This window comes from Halichoerus grypus, chromosome 12 (assembly GCF_964656455.1).
Source record: "Halichoerus grypus chromosome 12, mHalGry1.hap1.1, whole genome shotgun sequence".
Taxonomy (NCBI): domain Eukaryota; kingdom Metazoa; phylum Chordata; class Mammalia; order Carnivora; family Phocidae; genus Halichoerus; species Halichoerus grypus.
The window spans coordinates 50,656,020-50,678,109 of NC_135723.1; the positions used below are offsets into that span (position 1 = coordinate 50,656,020).

Genomic DNA, 22,090 nt, shown 5'->3' on the forward strand with positions numbered 1-22,090 from the left:
AATACTATGTGTAGTGAAAATATTGTTCAAAAATCAAGGTGAAGTTAAGACTTGTGTATACAACAAAAACTGAGAGAACTCAATGGCAATAGATGTATACCACCACGAATGTTAAATCAAAATTTTTCAGGCAGAAGTATTATTACTAGATAAAACTTGGATTGCACAAACAAATGAAAAGCACTGTAAATGGTAAAAATGAACCTAAGTATAAAAGATATTTTTCCTTGTTTTTAATCAATTTAGGAGATATTTGACTAAGGTAAGGTAATTAAGAGTTTAACTGTAGGGCTCATAATATATGTAAAAATAAAATGTATAGCAAAACAACAATAAAGGAGGAATTGGAAATATATTGTACAATTCCTATAGAATACATAAAGTAATATATCATTTTAACACAGTTGTGACAATTTAAAGTTGCATAATAAACTTTAAAAGAAACATTAATTATTTAGAGAAAGTAAGGCTAGAGGTCACTAGGAAAGATCAAATGGATTCATAAAAAATAATCCAAAAGAAGAGGAAAAAGGGAATAGAGAATAAATGGAAAAAATAGAAAACAGCTAGCAAGATGATAAATTTAAATTCAACAATATCAATAAATAAATTTAAATGGTTTAAACACCCAGATTAAATGGCAGAGATAAAAATACAAACCAACCAGCCAGCAACAAAAGAATCAACTATGCCTCTGAACAAGAAACCTCCTAGAACAGAAGTCAACACACTACGGCTCATGGGCTAAGTCTAGCTTGGAGTATGGTTTTTTTTAAGGTCTCATATCAGACAAAGTTGACATCAGAACAAAGAATATTAGGAGGGATAAAGAGAAGCATTAGACAATGATGAATGGGTCATTTCATCCCATAGACATAAATATCTTAAATATGTATGAACAAATCTTCAATAACATGAAGCAAAACCTAATAGAACTAAAAGGAAATGGGTGCCTGGTGGCTCAGTCAGTTAAGTGGCTGCCTTCGGCTCAGGTCATGTTCCCAGGGTCCTGGGATCGAGCCCCACGTCCAGCTCCCTGCTCAGCGGAGAGCCTGCTTCTCCCTCTCCCTCTGCCTGCCACTCCGCCTACTTGTGCTCTCTCTCTCTGTCAAATAAATAAATAAAATCTTAAAAAAGAGAAAAACTGTATACAACTGTAACTGGAGTCTTCAACACTCATTTCTCAGTAATTGAAAGACAAAGCAGGAAAAAAATAGTAAAGATGTAAGCCTGAACACTACAAAGAACTTGACATAACGAACAATGATTGAATATTCTACCCAGTAACAACAGAATATACATTCTTTTCAAGTACACATGAAAGATCCACCAAGATAGGTCACATGCTGGTCACAAAACAAATCCCAACAAAGTTAAAAAGAACAGAAAGTATATAAAGTGTGTTCTCTAACCTAAATGGAAAGAGACTAGAAATCAATAGCCCATATATGGAAAATCCCAAAATGTTTAGAAATTAAATATACTTCTAAGTAACCCATGGATCAAAGGAGTCAAATAGAACTATCTTTTGAACTGAATGAAAATAAAGAGAAAACAATCCTGAACTTATGGGATGCAACTAAAATACATTTAGAGGGAAATTTATAGTGTTAAATGAATATATTAGGAAATTATCTGAGCTTCTACTTTAAGGAACTATGAAAGGAAGAGGAAATAAACTAAAATCAAGAAAAAGGACAGGGAGCCTGGGTGCCTCAGTTGGTTAAGTGACTGCCTTCGGCTCAGGTCATGATCCCGGAGTCCTGGGATCGAGTCCCACATCGGGCTCCTGGCTCAGCAGGGAGCCTGCTTCTCCCTCTGACCCTATCCCCTCTCATGCTGTTTCTCTCTCTCTGTCAAATAAATAAATAAATAAAATCTTTAAAAAAAAGAAAAAAGGACAGACATGAAGATAAAAACATGAAAAAATAAAATTGAAAGCAGAAAAGCAACAGAGAAAATCAATGAAACCAAAAGTAGTTCTAATAAAATTAAATGCTAGCCAATCTGATGAGAGGAAGAGATAGGCAGAGGAGGGAGAAGAGGAAGGGAAGGAGAGAGAGAAGAAGACAAGACATAAATTACCAATATCAGAGATAAAAGAGAGAAAATTCCTACAGATCATATGTATGTTAAAAGATAGAGAATATTACAAAAAACATTATGACAATGAATTTGATAACTTAAATCACTCATTCTCAGCCAACAGGGGACAATTAGACAAGACATTACATAACGTCTTGTGTAAAGACATTTTGGGTTGTCCCAAGTGGAGACTTCTGGCATCTAGTGAATAGAGGCCTGGGATGCTGCTAAACATCCTATCACACAAAGGACACCCTCCCACAGCAAAGAATTATCCTACCCTAATGTCACTTTGGTTGAGAAACGCCGACTTAGATAAAATGGACAAATTTCTTAAAAGATGTCAACTACCAAAATTTTCTCAAGAATAAACAAATATAGCTGAGTAATTCTGTATCTATAAAAGACACTGAATTCACAGTTCAAATTTTTATTTTTTTATTTGAATTCAATTAACATATAATGTATTATTGGTTTCAGAGGTAGAAGTCAGTGATTCATGTCTTATATAACACCCAGTGCTCATTATATCACTTGCCTTCCTTAATGCCCATCACTCGGTTACCCCATCCCCCCACCCCTTTCCCCTTCAGAAACCCTGTTTGTTCCCTATGATTAAGAGTCTCTTATGGTTTGTCTCCCTCTGATTTCGTTGTTTTATTTTTCCCTTGAATGCTTATTCTGACACCAGCTAGTATACAGCAATACAATTCTGTGTTAATCATTCAGAGTTAACATCACATTCTACAGTCTCCAACAAGACTGCCCTTACTCCTGATGCCAACCACACTTGGGAGTGCCCAGGCCACTTGTACTTCTGATTAACTGGTTATGAATACAGGGGTTCCCACAACCGCATTTCAATAGTTCACTAGAACTACTCATGGAATTCAGGAAAACATAATTTGATTACAGTTTTACTATAAATGATACAAATCAGGACAGTCAAATGAAGAGACATAGATGGTAAGGTCTGGGAGGTTCCAACATGCAGAGCTTCCTTGCCCCCTTTCCCATGGAATCAGGGTGGGTCAAGGTTCTAGCACAATAATGTGTTTGTTGTCCAACCAGAAAACTCTACTGAGCTTTGATGTCATGAGTTCTTATCGGAGTTCCATGACAGAGTCATGATTGATTGGATCATTGGCCACATAATTGAACTCAATTTCCAGTTCCCTTTTATTTTTTAAGATTTTATTTTTTTGACAGAGTGAGAGAGCACAGACAGAGGGAGCAGCAGTGGGAGAGGGAGAAGCAGGCTCCCCACTGAGCAGGGAGCCTGATGTGGGTTTTGATCCCAGGACCCAGGGATCATGACCTGAGCTGAAGGCAGATGCTTAATGACTGAGCCACCCAGGCACCCCTCCAGTTCCCCTCTTCTTACCCAAACCTCTTAATCACATGATTGATCCTTCTGGTGACCAGCTCCCATCCTAAGTCAACTCATCTCCTTAGCATTAACTCAGGTGATCTAAGGGGCTCATGAATAGTAAAGACACCCCCATTACATAGGAAATTCCATGGATTTAGAGTCTACCAGGTTCAGGAACCAAAGAGAGAGGCCAAATTCTTTATTATACAACAATGCTTATAGTAGCTTTATTTATAATTACCAAGGCCTTGAAATAAGCCAGTGTCCTTCAACTGAGGAATAGATAAGTAGTTATCCACACTATGGAATATTATTAACAATAAAAAGGATGAGTTATTGGTACTTGTCACAACATAGATGAATTTCAAAAACCATATAAAAATTTTTTACATAGTCATTGTAAACGTAGTAACTATACAACACTTGTTTTATGATCTGAAGCACCAGAAGAATAAATCCTTTTTACAAAGCCATAATAATTTTATTCAGTTCCGGGTTTTGCAATCCTCAGTACTATTGATGTTTTGGACCTGAAAGTTCTTTGTTGTAGGGTGCTATAGGATGTTGAGCTACATTCCTGTCCTCTACTAATTAAGATGCTATAGGATATTGAGCTATATTCCTGTCCTCTACTCATTAAGCAATTTCTCTGGTCCCAACAATCAAAAATGTCCAGATATTCCCATACATTCCATAAAGAGTAAATTCACCCCCATTTGAAAACTACTAAATTAGTCAAACACAACTTTCACATTTTCATAATCTTAAATGTTCTGTGGAGACAAAGATAACTTACTCGATCCATTAAATCAGTGTGGGAAATACATGACATTCAAATAAGGCTTTCCATAGGAAAACATATCCAAGTTTTATAAAAATTAGAAACTTAAGAGTAATATTACTTTTCATACTAGGGCAAAGACATGTAGTTGTTTTAAACCAAAATTATTAAAACTGTCTAATTTATCCAAGTATTTGCTTCATTTAGTAATATTTTGACTTTTTCCACATTTATATACCTAATTATTAAAACAAGCTCTTAGCACTCTTCTTTTATTTGATAGCTTACGCATGTTTTTGTTTCTGATCTTGTATCCCAGCAATCTAGGCCATTAATTTAAAGAATGACTAACTTCTACCCCACTTCCTTCAGCAAGTATTTGGGTTTCCTTAAAGAACTAGCAAATTTATCCACTGGACTTTTTTTTTTTTTTTTTTACTTTGACTCTGAAACTTACTTGGTTCTTTTATTTTAAATTTACATTAATTCCTACTTAGTCTGTTTATGCAATCAGAATAGGAGCTTCATTAAATTTAAGACTTTATAATCTAATTTATCAATTATGGAGATAAGAAAAGGTACACAAGTCTACCAGCAAACACATTTGGAAAATATTTCATACTCATGCAATAAAAGAATTTTATCCAACTCTTGAGCAATCTAGAAAACCCTGGAGGAGTTTAGTGCTAGATTTCTTCCTATTTCAGTACATATGTGTATTTAGTTTTTGACACAAAGGTTTTTTTTCAAATCTTCATCTGGTTCATTGTGGGTTTTTTTGTTTGTTCTTAAAGAAATAAGGAAGAAAAAAATCAGGCTACTCAACTTCCCGCGGGTTGCATAAGAAGTCATGAAGCTCCTGACAAGCCAGAAGTAATCTTTCAATCTGCAGTCCCGTTCTATCATACATACTGTTACAAAACAAGGAAAATTCTTAATTCTCAACTCTTACCCTAAAACCAAATGATACTAATTTTAATTTTTTTAATCTTTTTATGCATTCTCTATTTGATGGTTAATCTTTATTTTTATATTAGATATCCCAATAGTGCTTATAAATGATCAATTTTTATGCCCAATTAATTCCGGAAGTTGAGGCCATAAAGTGGGTGAATGCCAGCAACAAGTACAGTATCACAGACAATTTGTAAAAGGCTTTTTTCTTTTCCATTTACACACACAGACAACCAGCAGGCTCACTTTTACAACTGCAATCTGAATCAAAAATAAGGAAAAAACTTACCAATTCTTTGTAACAGCGTTGTAAGGAGGGAGTTCAAAGACAAGAATGACTGCGGGAAGCTGCTTTCTTTCCAACAGGCATGAAAAATTGTTTCTTGAATTTTTTTTTTAGCTTATAGTACTGTATGAATAAGACAAACAACATGGAGGATTCTACTACCAGAAGGAACACCTGTGGGCTGGAACGTGACCATCTTAATCCGACAGGTGAGACCAGCTATTGGCCTGACTAAACCTATGTCTGAAATGCCAGTAAGATATTAAGAATCCCCAAGACAGGTAGGCAAAAAAAAAAAAAAAAAGGCAAATGACTGCTTGATAATCAGATCAGAAAGCAAAAACCAGCTTCCCAACATTGCTTCTATCAATGGAGAAATGAAGCAGCTGTGCACTTACTCAAAACCAGAACCTGACTTGACCAAGACCCAGAAGAAGAACCAGAGGGAAAGAAAAAGAAAACAGTCAGCAGGGGTAGAAGCTCTAATTGTGGAATGAGGTTCATCCCTGAAGGCAAAGTCAGTGCATTAGGTGAGTCACCTGGCATCCCAGTGGGGTTCTCACCTGTCAAAAGGAAAACTCAAGACACAAGAGCATTCAGGGAAGGCATTTACTAGCAAAGACTGCAAGGGAATTTTCAGGCTCTAGAAGGACTGGCTCACAAAATAAAAGGGACAACAGTTATTTGAAAGAAAAAGATCCCACAATACCAGTGTTAGCAAGTTAACAGCCTGATCGTGGCAATTTTCTCATACATTCATCTCACATCTTTAAGAAAAACCCCGTTTTCTCTCTCAGGTTGCAAACTCCCTTTCTTCCCCTCCCTCCCGTCAACTACAGGGATGCTTCCTTAAAGACAAGGTTAAATATTTGGTTTTGCTGCCCCCCCACCCCACCTTTCCCCTCCTTTTAAGGCAGAGTTAGGCATCCCCTTTACATTCCCCTACAAGGCAAGCCACAGATTTGTCATGTATTTGCTTGTGGAGAAAAGACAGTCTTTGTGAATGAGCATAGATCAGTGGTTCTCAACTGGTGGCAATTTTGCCCCAGATATCATGTAGTAGTGTCTCGTGACATTCTTGGTTATAACTGGGGGTGAAGGGTAGTGTTACAGAAATTATCTAGTGGGTTGAGATCAAGGGTGCTGCTAAACATCCCATCATGCACAGGACAGCTCCCAGAACATATTATGCAGCCTAAAATGTCAATAGCACTCCTGAGAAACTATGGCACAGACTAGAATCAGACCACCACGGCTGAGATTCCATCCTGAGCACTTACCCACTGTGAAACTTTGGATAAATGACTCAACCACTATATGCCTGAGTTCTCCCATTTATCAACTGCAGAACAGTATCGATACCTCAAAAGGTTGTTTGGAGTATTAAGTACTAAATAACTGTTATGGGAATCTTTATTGGAAATACACAAATCTGTTCCTCTGGCTTCTTGGATTGCAGTATATATAGAAGACAACATTGCTTAATCTTTTTTCCCTTTTATCTACGTCTAAATTCTCTCTGCTATTTCCACCTCTAGGTATAGAGGCTTCTACATGAGGATAAATCTTACTTTCAGTGCAAATCTTCATTACGATTAGCCATTTCTTGGGATCAAGGTATATAGTTGAGCAAAAAGAATTAACACAGCAGGTAGAACTGCTGTCCTTTGAAAGGCCGCCTTACAAGGTTAGCCCTTGTTCTCAGGTATCTGAGAACTTAATTTCGGAAGCATTCCTACCATTCCCCAAACTAAATTGTACAAAATGCATGGCTTTTGCAGAATACGTGCTTTCCTTTGGAGAGTCCAGACTTTCAGTACATACCAGGCAGAGTGCCTACAGGACCTCCCCCAAAAATCAGTCTTGAATCAGCTCCCCTGGTTGCCAACAGTTCACATGGGGCAGAATTAAGTGCACTTTGCTGGGGGCAGAATTGTGTCTCCTGCAAGACTCCATTGGGAGGATAACTTGGAAGCTCAGGAGGTTTCCCTCAGACTTTGCCCCACGAGCCCTTTCCTTTTGATCTTGTTCTTTATCTTTTTGCTGTAATAAACCTTAGCTGTGAGTAGGACTATAGGCTCTGAGTCTGTCCGCTCTCCTAGTGAATTACCAGGGGGTGGTCCTGGGGACTTCCCATACAAAAATCCTATTTTTTATTCCACCTGATGCTATGCAAAAGATTATGTTTACCCACTTAAAATATCACATTTCATCCATTTCTCATACACTGTAATAAACATGAGTGGATTAATTTTCATTCTATTAAATTTTTTTTCTTGTGAAGTACTAGGTTCTCAGCTGCTGCAATTTTTCCTAGGCCAAACGATATCTGCCAGTATATATGGGTCAATGTCTGGCACACATTTTAAAAATTGAACTGTATCACATTTCTCCCTCCCCTCTGCACTTCCTAGTTAATATCCTCTTGACCACACTAGCAAGATCCTTGGCAAGTATCTTTCCCACTCCTCATGGGACATACTATATTATCCCTTACTGAGTTCATTATTCTGGTACTCAGGTCCACAACTCTAGTATCTGATATATAACCATCTGTTAATTTTTCATGTTCTCCTTTTTCTTTCAAAGACTCAACTTTCCATTGGAATTACAGGCTGAAAATAAAACTTCATATCCCAAATCCATTGGTTTATATTCTATCTAGAGTTTATGCCCTAACTAAAGATGCTTCACGGGGGAAAGATGGCGGAGGAGTAGGGGACCCTATTTCAACTGGTCCCCGGAATTGAGCTGGATATCTACCAGACCACTCTGAGCACCCACGAAACCAGCCTGAGATGTAAGAAGATCTGGATCTCTACAAACAGAATATCGCAGGCAGTTGGTTTTGAGGTACGAAGCGGAGAGCCGTGATTCTGTGGGCAGATATCGGAGGATAAACGGCAGCGGGAGGGTGCCTGGCCGTGGGGATCCTACACCGCTGGTGAGTGACAGCCTCGCGCGCTGCGGACGGGGCACAGACTCGCAGACCGGTAGCGTCGGGAAAGAACTTTAGGGCAGCCCCCAGGGTGGAAAACCAGACCGGCAGGGTGACGCGCACGCGAACCGCAGCCCCCCGGACAGAAACCCGGAGCGACGGTCGCAGGCACGCGAACTGCAGCCTCTGAGATGGAAACCCGGTGCGCCAGGGTCCGCCGGTGAACTGCAACCCCCGGGGTGGAAACCCCACACAGTGGAGTCGCGCGCACGCGAACTGCAGTCCCCGGGACAGGACCCCAAGCGGTGGAGACGCGCGCGCACGCGAACTGGGAGCGGCTGGCAGTTTTAGAAGCACAAAGGGCAGGGACGTGCCCCGACCTGGAGGCAGGACTGGGAGCGCTGCGGAGGGGCGCACAACACAGGACGCTGCAGTTTATAGGAGCACGGACAGAAACGGAGACACTGTGGCCTGGAGAGCTCACTGAAGAACAGACTGAGGTCTCTCTGCTCTGAGGCAGAGGGTTGGAAACGGTCTCTTCTGCTCTGACTCACGGAAGAGACGCGGAAAGCTGCCAGGGAAAGGCGCCAGAGAACAAAAGCCCCAAACACTGATTCCCACTGAGCCCATCCCCTGCCACAGGGGCGCAGGGCAACTCCGCCCAAACAGGGTTGCCTGAGTAACAGCGCGGCAGGCCCCTCCTGCAGAAGACAGGCTGGGAAAACAAGAGGCCAGCAACCCTAAGGTCCCAAGAAAACAGGTGCATCTTGCTTGGGTTCTGGTCAATAATTTCGACTCTATACATTCCCTCAAACACCCATCAACAGAATGACTAGGAGGAGGAGCCCCCAAAACAGAAAAGACTCAGAGATTATGACTTATGCTGCAGATTTACAAATGGATGCAGATATAACCAAGATGTCAGAGATGGAATTCAGGCTAGCAATTGTGAAAACAATGGCTAGAATGGAGAAATCAATTAATGGCAACATAGAGTCTCTAAGGGCAGAAATAAAAGGTGAATTGGCAGAACTTAAAAATGCTATCAATGAGATCCAATCCAATCTAGATAATCTAACAGCTAGGGTAACTGCGACAGAAGAGAGAATAAGCGATCTGGAAGACAGTATAATAGATAAAAAGGGAAAAGAGGAGGCCAGGGAAAAACAACTCAGAATCCATGAAAATAGAATCAGAGAAATAAGTGACACCATGAGGCGTTCCAATGTCAGAATAATTGGAATCCCGGAGGGAGTGGAGAGAGAGAGAGGGCTAGAAGATGTATTTGAGCAAATCGTAGCTGAGAACTTCCCTAATCTGGGGAATGAAACAAACATTCGAGTCCTAGAGGCAGAGAGGACCCCTCCTAAGATCAAGGAAAACAGGCCAACACCCCGGCATGTAATAGTAAAACTTGCAAATCTTAGAACCAAGGAAACCATCTTAAGGGCAGTTAGGGGGAAGAGATTCCTTATGTACAGAGAGAGGAACATCAGAATAACATCAGACCTATCCACAGAGACCTGGCAAGCCAGAAAGGCCTGGCAAGACATATTCAGGGTACTAAATGAGAAGAACTTGCAGCCAAGAATACTTTATCTGGCAAGGCTTTCATTTAGAATGGATGGAGAGATGCAGAGCTTCCACGACCGGCAGAAGTTGAAAGAATACGTGACCGCTAAGCCGGCCCTGCAAGAAATATTAAGGGGGGGTTCTATAAAAGGAGAAAGACCCCAAGAGTGATCTACAACAGAAATTTACAGGGACAATCTATAAAAACAACGTCTTCACAGGCAACATGATGACAATTAATTCATATCTTTCAATAATCACTCTCAACGTGAATGGCCTAAATGCTCCCATAAAACGGCACAGGGTTGCAGATTGGATAAAAAGACAGGACCCATCCATATGCTGTCTACAAGAGACTCATTTTGAACCTAAAGAGACATCCAGACTGAAAGTGAAGGGATGGAGATCCATCTTCCATGCCAGCAGACCTCAAAAGAAAGCTGGGGTAGCAATTCTTATATCAGACAAATTCGATTTTAAACTAAAGTCTGTAATTAGAGACACAGAAGGACACTATATCATTCTTAAAGGGTCTATCCAACAAGAAGATCTAACAATTGTAAATATCTATGCCCCCAACATGGGAGCAGCCATATACATAAGCCAACTGTTAACCAAAATAAAGAGTCATATTGATAAGAATACGTTAATTGTAGGAGACCTCAATACTCCACTCTCAGCAATGGACAGATCATCTAAGCAGAAAATCAACAAGGAAACAAGCGCTTTGAATGATACATTGGACCAGATGGACTTCATAGATATTTACAGAACATTCCACCCTAAAACAACAGAATACTCATTCTTCTCGAGCGCACATGGAACTTTCTCCAGAATAGACCATATACTGGGTCACAAATCAGGTCTCAACCGATACCAAAAGATTGAGATTATTCCCTGCATATTCTCAGACCACAATGCTCTAAAACTGGAACTCAATCACAAGAAAAAACTTGGTAGAAATTCAAACACTTGGAAGCTAAAGACCACTCTGCTCAAGAATGTTTGGGTCAACCAAGAAATCAAAGAAGAACTTAAACAATTCATGGAAATCAATGAGAACGAAAACACATCGGTCCAAAACCTATGGGATACTGCAAAGGCGGTCCTGAGGGGGAAATACATAGCCATCCAAGCCTCACTCAAAAAAACAGAAAAATCCCGAATTCACCAACTAACTCTACACCTTAAAGAACTAGAGAAAAAGCAACAAACGACGCCTAAGCCATGCATTAGAAAAGAAATAATTAAACTTAGAGCAGAAATCAATGAATTAGAAACCAGAAACATAGTAGATCAGATCAATGAAACTAGAAGTTGGTTCTTTGAAAGAATTAATAAGATTGATAAACCACTGGCCAGACTTATCCAAAAGAAGAGAGAAAGGACCGAAATTAATCAAATTATGAATGAAAGGGGAGAGATCATGACTAACACCAAGGAAATAGAAACAATTATTAGAAATTATTATCAACAACTATATGCCAATAAACTGAGCAATCTGGATGAAATGGAGGCCTTCCTGGAAACCTATAAGCTGCCAAGACTGAAACAGGAAGAAATTGACAACCTGAATAGGCCAATAACCAGTAACAAGATTGAAGCAGTGATCAAAAACCTCCCAAAAAACAAGAGTCCAGGGCCTGATGGATTCCCTGGGGAATTCTACCAAACATTCAAAGAAGAAATAATATCTATTCTCCTGAAGCTGTTTCAAAAAATAGAAACAGAAGGAAAACTTCCAAACTCGTTCTATGAGGCCAGCATTACCTTAATCCCCAAACCAGGCAAAGACCCCATCAAAAAGGAGAACTTCAGACCGATATCCCTGATGAATATGGATTCCAAAATCCTCAACAAAATCCTAGCTAATAGGATCCAACAATACATTAAAAGGATGATCCACCACGACCAAGTGGGATTTATCCCCAGGATGCAAGGGTGGTTCAACATCCGCAAATCAACCAATGTGATAGAACACATTAATAAGAGGAGGGAGAAGAACCATATGGTCCTCTCAATTGATGGAGAAAAAGCATTTGACAAAATACAACATCCTTTCCTGATTAAAACTCTCCAGAGTATAGGGATAGAGGGAACATTCCTCAAGCTCGTAAAATCCATCTATGAAAAACCCACAGTGAATATCATCCTCAATGGGGAAAAGCTGAGAGCCTTTCCCTTAAGATCAGGAACATGTCAAGGGTGCCCACTCTCACCACTGTTGTTCAACATAGTACTAGAAGTCCTTGGGCGCCTGGGTGGCTCAGTTGGTTAAGTGACTGCCTTCGGCTCAGGTCATGATCCCAGGGTCCTGGGATTGAGTCCCACATCGGGCTCCCGGCTCAGCGGGGAGCCTGCTTCTCCCTCTGACCCTCTCCCCTCTCATGCTGTTTCTCTCTCACTCGCTCTCTAATAAATAAATAAATAAATATTAAAAAAAAAAAAAAGTCCTAGCAACAGCAATCAGACAACAAAAAGAAATAAAAGGTATTCAAATTGGCAAAGAAGAAGTCAAACTCTCTCTTTTCGCAGACGACATGATACTTTATGTGGAAAACCCAAAAGACTCCACCCCCAAATTACTAGAACTCATCCAGCAATTCAGTAATGTGGCAGGATACAAAATCAACGCACAGAAATCAGTTGCTTTCTTATACACTAACAACGCACTGTAGAAAGAGAAATTAAAGAAACAATTCCATTTACAATAGCACCAAAAACCATAATATACCTCGGAATAAACCTAACCAAAGAGGTAAACGATCTATACTCTAGGAACTACAAAACACTCATGAAAGAAATTGAAGAAGACACAAAAAGATGGAAAAATATTCCATGCTCATGGATCGGAAGAATAAACATTGTTAAAATGTCTATGCTACCCAGAGCAATCTATACCTTCAATGCCATCCCGATCAAAATTCCAATGACATTTTTCAAAGTGCTGGAACAAACAATCCTAAAATTTGTATGGAATCAGAAAAGACCCTGAATCGCCAAGGAGATGTTGAAAAAGAAAAACAAAGCTGGGGGCATCACGTTGCCCGATTTCAAGCTATATTACAAAGCAGTGATCACCAAGACAGCATGGTACTGGCACAAAAACAGACATACAGACCAATGGAACAGAATAGAGAACCCAGATATGGACCCTCAACTCTATGGTCAAATAATCTTTGACAAAGCAGGAAAAAACATGCAATGGAAAAAAGACAGTCTCTTCAATAAATGGTGCTGGGAAAATTGGACAGCCACATGCAGAAGAATGAAACTCGACCATTCTCTAACACCATACACAAAGATGAACTCAAAGTGGATGAAAGACCTCAATGTGAGACAGGAATCCATCAAAATCCTAGAGAAGAACATAGGCAGTAACCTCTTTGACATCGGCCACAGCAACTTCTTTCAAGATACATCTCCAAAAGCTAGTGAAACAAAAGCAAAAATGAACTTTTGGGACTTCATCAAGATAAAAAGCTTCTGCACAGCAAAGGAAACAGTCAACAAAACAAAGAGGCAAGCCACAGAATGGGACAAGATATTTGCAAATGACACTACAGATAAAGGGCTGGTATCCAAAATCTATAAAGAACTTCTCAAACTCAACACCCAAAAAACAAATAATCAAGTCAAAAAGTGGGCAGAAGAGATGAACAGACACTTCTCTGAAGAAGACATACAAATGGCTAACAGACACATGAAAAAATGTTCATCATCATTAGCCATCAGGGAATTCCAAATCAAAACCACACTGAGATACCACCTTACACCAGTTAGAATGGCAAAAATGGACAGGGAAAGAAACAAATGTTGGAGAGGTTGTGGAGAAAGGGGAACCCTCTTACACTGTTGCTGGGAATGCAAGTTGGTACAGCCACTTTGGAAAACAGTGTGGAGGTGCCTCAAAAATTTAAAAATAGAGCTACCCTATGACCCAGCAATGGCACTCCTGGGTATTTACCCCAAAGACACAGACATAGTGAAAAGAAGGGCCATATGCACCCCAATGTTCATAGCGGCAATGTCTGCAATAGCCAAACCGTGGAAAGAGCCGAGATGCCCTTCAACAGATGAATGGATAAAGAAGATGGGGTCCATATATACAATGGAATATTACTCAGCCATCAGAAAGGATGAATACCCAACTTTTACAACAACATGGATGGGACTGGAGGAGATTATGCTAAGTGAAATAAGTCAAGCAGAGAAAGTCAATTATCATATGGTTTCACTTATTTGTGGAACATAAGGAATAACATGGAGGACATTAGGAGAAGGAAGGGAAAAATGGGCGGGGGGAATTGGAGGGAGAGATGAACCATGAGAGACTATGGACTCTGAGAAACAAACAGGGTTCTAGAGGGGTGGGGAGTGGGGGGATGGGTTAGCCTGGTGATGGGTATTGAGGGCACGTACTGTATGGAGCACTGGGTGTTATACGAAAACAATGGATCATGGAACACTACATCAAAAACTAATGATGTATTGTATGGTGACTAACATAACATAATAAAATTAAAAAAAAAAAAAAGATGCTTCACCTTTTTTTCACCCCATGTAAGATTTTTCAAATCATGTTCCTCGGGAACATTATCAAGCTATTAATAGGTGTTGATGACAAAAAAATTCTGTGGTTTGGAAAGTTAGGTAAACAAAATTAAATAGACTTATTTATTCCAGAACTTTTCAGAAACTTTGATAGTATCATTTGGCTTGTAAAGGAACATTTTAGGGTTTGGAAGAGTACGTAGATTTGCATAAGTTACATAGAAGTATAAAATTACTGCCCAGAAACATCTTAAAGAGACCAATATTTTACAGGATGCACTTTGACAAATGCTATGCCTGTCCATGGCAGGGTGAAAGTACTCACAGCTGATGTCTGAGAAGTCTACGGATACAGATGCAAGACTGAAAATATTATGACCAACCAGACATAGCCACATTGTGAGTACTGAATCTGTTGCCTTTAGAAGTGAAGCATCTAAAATATTAGGCAGACTATGAATTAAAAATGAGATCAAATAAAAACTGTTAATGGACTACTTAGTACAGCTCTTTCTCCCTATGGGAAAATGACTTTATAATTTTGTATGATAGGTAAGTATGAAGTTTCTAGAACATAGTGGTCGTAAATTACTTGCCCCATAAATGGAAAAATGAAATTCACCAAGTTATCAGTAATCACTCAACAGCTCTTCTATCACTATGGAACTTAAGTTGCTTGATTTCTAAAATAAAAAGAAAGGAAAATACACAGAGATACTAAAAATAAAAGCATTGAGCAAGCACTTTTTAAAGTAATAAGAATACATCACTACTAAATAAATTCAACAAAAAGGTTTGTTAATATTTTATTAGTATTTTCTAATGGACAGAACATAACGCAAACCAAATAAAAATTTTAATCTTCTTTTTAGTTCAATAAAAATAACTGACATTCTGATTGTTGTTTCTTCTTTGTTAAAGAAGGAAAGTATTGATAGAATAGTTAGGCACACAGTTGACATTTACTGTACAATGATATGCACAAGTTATCTTTTAACAACTATAATCCTAAGATGTGCTCTTTATATTTTTCCCTTGTAATACAGGAGCCATGCTCCTATAAGCAAAATTTACTAATAACAAAAGAATTTTACAAGGAGTGACAAAAAAGACTTTTAAAACAAGTCCTTAAATAAAAGGATGCAGCAACAACGGAATGTAAGTTGTTGGGTTAAGAAGACAGTTTAAACTAGATCTCGAAACATTAAAAATTCATTTATTTTACAATTACTCAAATACACATGCATTAAATGAAAATATTGCACAAAATTAAAATTTTAGATTGTGAAATTTATATTGTTCTTAATTTTTTAAAAATTGATACACTTTCTGGTAGCACTTAACTGTTTGATTCTTTCCAAACACCAGCAGCACAAACTTAAGATGAGCCAACAGAAATATTCAAGAAAGTTTTTAATTTTTTTAAAAAAAAAGTTAAGGCTAACCAAGTGCATCCATTGGTCAATGGCACAATTTTTTCAGCAACTATTCAGAACACCCTAATCAGAGGAAATGCCCAGCTAAGCGCTATATTTAAATCATACAATCAATTTTTAGGTGAATCAACTGTTAGTAGTGATGGTTTCTAAATAGTTTGTTACCTGAAAAAATCAGAAAACCCAAAAGAGGATGATTAATTTTGAAGGTTCTTGCCTAAAGGCACCACTGACTTAAAAACACATTCAAAAAATCAAATATCAGAAGACTTAAAGCCTCTTCAGGTATATATTTATATATGCAATAAATGCATTAAATGTAATAACTTTATTAAAGATAGTACACTGTACTTGACTTATGAATTAAATATTTTACATACAGCTTGACCAAGTCATTCAAAAAGTATCTCTAATTTTAGCATGACCACAGCTCTCTGATGTAAAACATAGATGTGCATAGAGAAGACGCACAACCGTTTACATAGACTACCATTTGACATTTCTGCTTTTGAAATATAAACTCTTGAAACAAAAATTATTTAAAAAACCCATTTACTCATTAATTTTTGGTATGATTGCAGTTACCTTGCAGGGCTCTGTTATGAAAAGTTGCAATTTTGCAGGACCTTTCTTTCTTTCCCTGGTTGATGGCCAGCATTCCTCACATTATCTGGAAATGCTTTTCATATGTACACACTAGGCTCTTAAATGAATTCTTGTTTGCTCTTAGACTTATTTATGTCAAAAATATACTTGAAATGGGCAAGGGTATATTTGAGAATCATTGCACTTATGGCCATGCTGATGCTTCCTACAGACATGTTTCACAAATCCTCACCTTTAAAGCCTGGGGCATGGGGGGCGGGGGGGACCACGGCAGGGAGACACACTGGGAAGAAAAAGTATTATTTCTTCCGCCAGAGTCAATAAGGATCTTTCCTCATTTGCAAGTTGCAACGAAAGGGGTTTCATTTATGTAATTCTTTAGACATGCAATACATGCTGAATATATGCATACTGTAAGTATGCACAACAGCATTATTAATAAATATGATTATTATTATTATAAAGCTTTAAAGGAAGGCTTTAATCTGTTATTAGGCTTCACTTTGTAAGTAGAATCTCGGTGAAAACAAGACAATAACATCTTGTTTCCATCTTAAAGCTCCCAAATAACTGGGATACCGAAACTTTGTCCCTTTATCTTAAGCACCCAGACGTTCTTTTAATACCAGGATCTTGGCTCAGTGGTCTGATAAGTAGCTTCACTATTTTAAGGTTGTAGTGTTAAATATTTTTAAAACAAAAAATGCTGACATATCCAAACCCTTCGTCAGTGTAAGTATTTAAAACTATGCAGAAATCCTGCATACAAGGGATATGAAGACTTCCAAGATGGACAAACAGAGAATGAGAAAACTATAAGAAATGCAGAGGCTCCAGAACTGGAAAAGGTAATTTGTTGTTGTTGGTATAAAATTATTTCAGGGACTTAAATGTATACACCCAGGGGTTTTGCCAACTTGCTTTATTTAGTAGAATTTTACATTATGCAAAATATAAATAAAAGCATATTTTAAAAAATATTATAGTTCTGTTTTCATTATTTATTTTTATATATATATACACAGTAATAGAATTAGGAATTTGTCTGTTTACATATGACTAAAAGCTCATTTAATCCTTTGATTTGCTACTTTTGCAATCACCTAAGGTATGTCTAGATCACACAATTTAAAACGATCACATTGTAACTTTCAATGGTGCTGTTCTTTTTTTAATTTCCATGTTTTTAAAATAACAGAATGTATTTGGCAGTTCTTTCGAGATTATACTCCCTATTGTGTAATCAGTAATCTCTTAAAGAAAACTGTAATAATTTTGAAACTTAACTGAGAGCGCCACTATATGCTTCTTTTTGCACACAGAACACCAAAAGAAAACTTATGATTGAGTACCATAAGAGCAAAACAGAGCCCCAAAGCACGTACGAATCAATTAAAATTTGTTTTATACCAATAATAACAAATCCAATCAAATTCTGTTTTTGATTGGTTTTATTTTATGTCACAAAACTGTAATTAGGGTATAAGGTTACTTCATACTTTAAGGGCATCCTGTCACTTTCCCCTGACCTGAAGCAGATGTTCCAAAGATCATTCACCTGGCTAATCCACATTATATCAAAATTCTGATAAAGATCTATAAAATTATTATGCAAAAACAAATCCCTCCAAATCATACATTGCTCAGTCTCCCACGGTTAAACAAATTAGCCAGTTTATCTGTGAACCATTGTTTTGTGCTTTCCTCAGCTCTCACGTATACATTCTGGCACTTTGTCATTGCTGGAGAATGCTGATTAGTTTGAAATGGAAGAGACCAATGTCATTCTTGCTTGAGAAGGGGGCAGTATCCTCTCAATGTTGCAAAAATATGCACCAAATCATTTAAGACACAGAAATCTCTCTTGGTAGTGGCTGGATTATGGACGAGGATGAGAAGAACCACAGTCTTATGGATGTATTAATAATCTATTTTGAGACACTAAAAGACTGGTGCGACATGACAGTATATGAGTTAAGCCCCAGAAGATCTGTCCATATTATTAGTCCTGGACAAAATGAACACCAGCTTCAGAGATTGGAGTGTCACCTCTTCTGTAAAGAAGGCGCTTGAGTAGTTTGAAGTTTCTGTTTATATTTCTGTATCTGCTTTGATCGTGAATGCAGTTTGTTGAAAAGTTCACGAAATTTATACTGTGGAAATAAGGTTTCCAAAAAGCCTTCCAAGAAGACATAAACCATTCTCCTATTTAACTGGTTGTGCTGAAACATTTCAAAAACACGAAGAATACCTTTCCGTGTTGTTTCAGCCCCGATAATGTGCTTCAGTTCATCTAAATGAAGAGTGGACAAAAAAACATCATTCATTACTCATATAAAGGAAACACAAGGCCTAAACTATCCTCTGAGTTTAAAATATGTGAAGTACACTGCAGGGTAATAAATAGGAGATCTTCAGTTCATGTGTTTCAGCTATGTATTCTATATTCTAACTGAGATTAAAATTTACACATGTCTTCATGCATCCATCCACTTATGTAAGAACAGATACTGGGGATGATAAAACACACAAAAAAGAAGCAGGGTCTAGACTCTGAAACCCCAAATTAGAGTTACAATCCTGTCCCTAAATACCTATATGATATTTACCCATCCTGAGTTTGTTTCCTTATCTGTAAAATGGGGATTTATAACAACCACCAAATCCTTATAACTAAGAATTTGGAGAGCTTTAACGAAACAATGTGAAAAGTGATCTGCAAAGGCTAAAACACTATACAAATAGTCTTACTGTGTCTAACGCACAGTGAGAAATACTGTAAGGGAATGGTGTATGAAAGCCGATTAACGATCTCAAAAAGCTTGCAATAGTAACAGTGCCATTCAAGTACCCCAAGTATAAAGATGTTTACAGAGGGGAGAATTCCACATGGTATATAATCAAGAAAGGTTCCCTTCAAGGAAGTGATGAATGAAGGAGACTTTGCTACCCGAGCAGGAGTTTGACAGGCACAAACAGATGTTGGATTAGCTTTGGGGGAGAGAACAACAACGAGCAAATGAGAGCTAAGTGGGAAAAACAAGGCAGGTTCAAAAAATGGGGGCACTACAGTTTGGCTAAATTTTAAGATTCTTTTAAAAGAAAGTGGAGAGAAGAATGGGAACAAGTGCTATGGCTATCAGAGTGAGCCAAGTGTGGAGTTTACTCCCAGGCAACATGAAGTTATTACAGATAGTTGAATAGGGGAACATGTATGACTACCCTTCCTTATTTATAATCAGGGCCTCAATAGCAGTAAATACTATTTAACTGCTTTCAAAAAAAACATGCAACTTCCAAAAGGTATGTTTCTACCTAGGAGTACAGGGTAATTTAAAGCAAACGGCTTATGAATTTACCAATAAAAACAGGAAAGGGATTATGTGTATATAAACACATACCTTTATATTTAGCCTCACTTCCTTCACGTCTTCACCCAAGTGTCCTCTTCTCACACAGCTGCCCCCACCCAGCACTTCCCTCTTCCTGCACTACTGGTCTCGTCAGCACTTACCACTAGCTAACATACTGGCCTTTATTTATTTGTCTGCCTTCTGTCTGTGGTTCCCTAATAGAGTGTAACCTCCAAGAAGGCAAAGTTAGTGTAAAGAAAGTGTCTGGCACATGAAATACTCCCAAGAAATACTTACTGAACAAATGCATTAGTTTCTTTCGGCTATATAAATCAGTCTACAGCACAATCTGGTTTATGCTCACAGTATATTAAATAATATCTAATCCTAAATTGTCACTTATTGTTCTAAAATGTTATTTCTGTAATTTGCTTTTTTTCTCCAAATGCAATAGTATAGTCTGCAGGACAGAATTAATAGCCATGAGGCAAATTTCCAACTTAACTGACAGAAGAGAGATTTTAAAATCTATGATGAAAATGAACTATATAGTTCTAAGTTAAAGAAAAACAAAGTTATAGAAAAAGAAATAGATATTACATGATGTTAATGAACTTCATAAATACTCCTTTTCCACTCTATATTCATTATCAAAATGTGGAGAAGAGATATCTAAGTATTTTCAAAGATATTCATAACTAAAGAAGGGACCAAACAACCACCCAGCCACACAAAATTGCTTTTCATATTATAGAGGCCCTCTTATTGAGAGAAGTCAAAAGGGGGACAAAGTGAGTCTAAGATAGCAGTGTTCTAAAGAAGTAATTCAAATTAGACCAAAAGAATGCCACTAAGTATATTTTCTTCGGAATCATGTTTTAATTGAGATTAATAATGTTTCTACATAAAGGGATTCTTTGAAAGAATATGTTCTCTGAAGTAGAACAGATATACTTCCTGAAAACCTCACACTTCATGTTCTTTTATTCATCTGTCACATATTTTGTCATCAACTTTATTCTCAAAATGGCTCAAGGTAGCAAATGACGTGGTTAAAAGCACCACTTTTTTCTCATGATCAAAAGCAGTGGCTTTCAAGTCGCTCAGCATGGAGCAGAAGCCCAACAGTCACTTCCTAGCTTGAAACCTGGAGTGGCTTACTTAACCTCTTTGAGCTTCTATTTGCTCACATATAAAGCTGCGATGTTAACAGTGCCTAGCTTCTTAATACTGGTATGAGAGTTAGCGAAGAATATATGAGAAATGCACAGCAACAGTGCCTAATTCATGGTAAGCCATTAAATGGTAGTTACTAAAATCAATAGGCAGCTAACCCAGCATGCTCGGTGCCAAAAAGTCAGAAGAACTACAAATTAATAAGATTTTTACCAAATCTGTTCACTCACCTGGCATAATTGAAAGTAATTTAGTTTTTCCCGCAACTCTTGTTCTCATTCGAATAGCTTTATCTCTGCATGGAACAGTCTCTGCTAAAATGCCATTTGGCCAAAAGGCATCTCTATTTAAGAAAATTAAATACATTTTGTAAAAATTTTCATTTTCTAATGATATAAATCAGTAAAATTATCCCAATTTTCTACAGAAAACACAAATGTAAGTAGAAAGTGGAAACACTTCTGAAATTTTATAGAGGTATGACATTCAAAAAATAGTAACTAAGAGCAGGGTTCAATTTTAGGTGTAAAAGGATATACATAAGAGAAGTAACAGATGAATTCTGCCCTGGAATAACTTATAAACACTAACAAATGAAAAAGACAGCAAAATGGAATATATAGGTGACTACATCACAGCCATTTAAACTCAAAGTAGGCCTCTGATCTCAATGAGATTGAACATCTGATCCAACTACAACCCCACAATATCTTGAATTTGGATACCTTATAGTTAATCTCCCTCAGCTCCCTTATAAGTAAGCCAATACAAAACAAATGCTGCATCCACACCTTACAGTTAGACTGATTACAACATTCCTTTCACATATATATACCCTATTCTCCTTCACTTGCTTAGCGTGCTTGATTCCAACTCTCCAATTCACAGGCCAAAGGCAAGAACGGAACACACTAACTAAGGTTCCATCTGGGAATCTGGTCTGAGGGAGAGACTCCCCAGAGCAGCTGTTCTTAACT

General features: G+C 37.9%; 1 protein-coding gene across 2 annotated transcripts in view; it reads right to left on the reverse strand.

The window, feature by feature from the left end:
- Positions 1 to 15,335: 15,335 nt before the first annotated feature.
- The window catches only part of SNX13 (sorting nexin 13), a 123,556-nt gene continuing 116,801 nt past the window's right edge, over positions 15,336 to 22,090 (reverse strand). For both annotated transcript variants that reach the window (XM_078059339.1, XM_078059340.1), the window contains exons 26-27: positions 21,344 to 21,456; positions 15,336 to 18,877 (exon numbers count right to left, since the gene is read on the reverse strand). In XM_078059339.1, the coding sequence (XP_077915465.1) occupies positions 18,630 to 18,877; positions 21,344 to 21,456 (361 nt within the window). In that variant the 3' untranslated portion in view covers positions 15,336 to 18,629. The remainder of the gene's footprint in view (positions 18,878 to 21,343; positions 21,457 to 22,090) is intronic.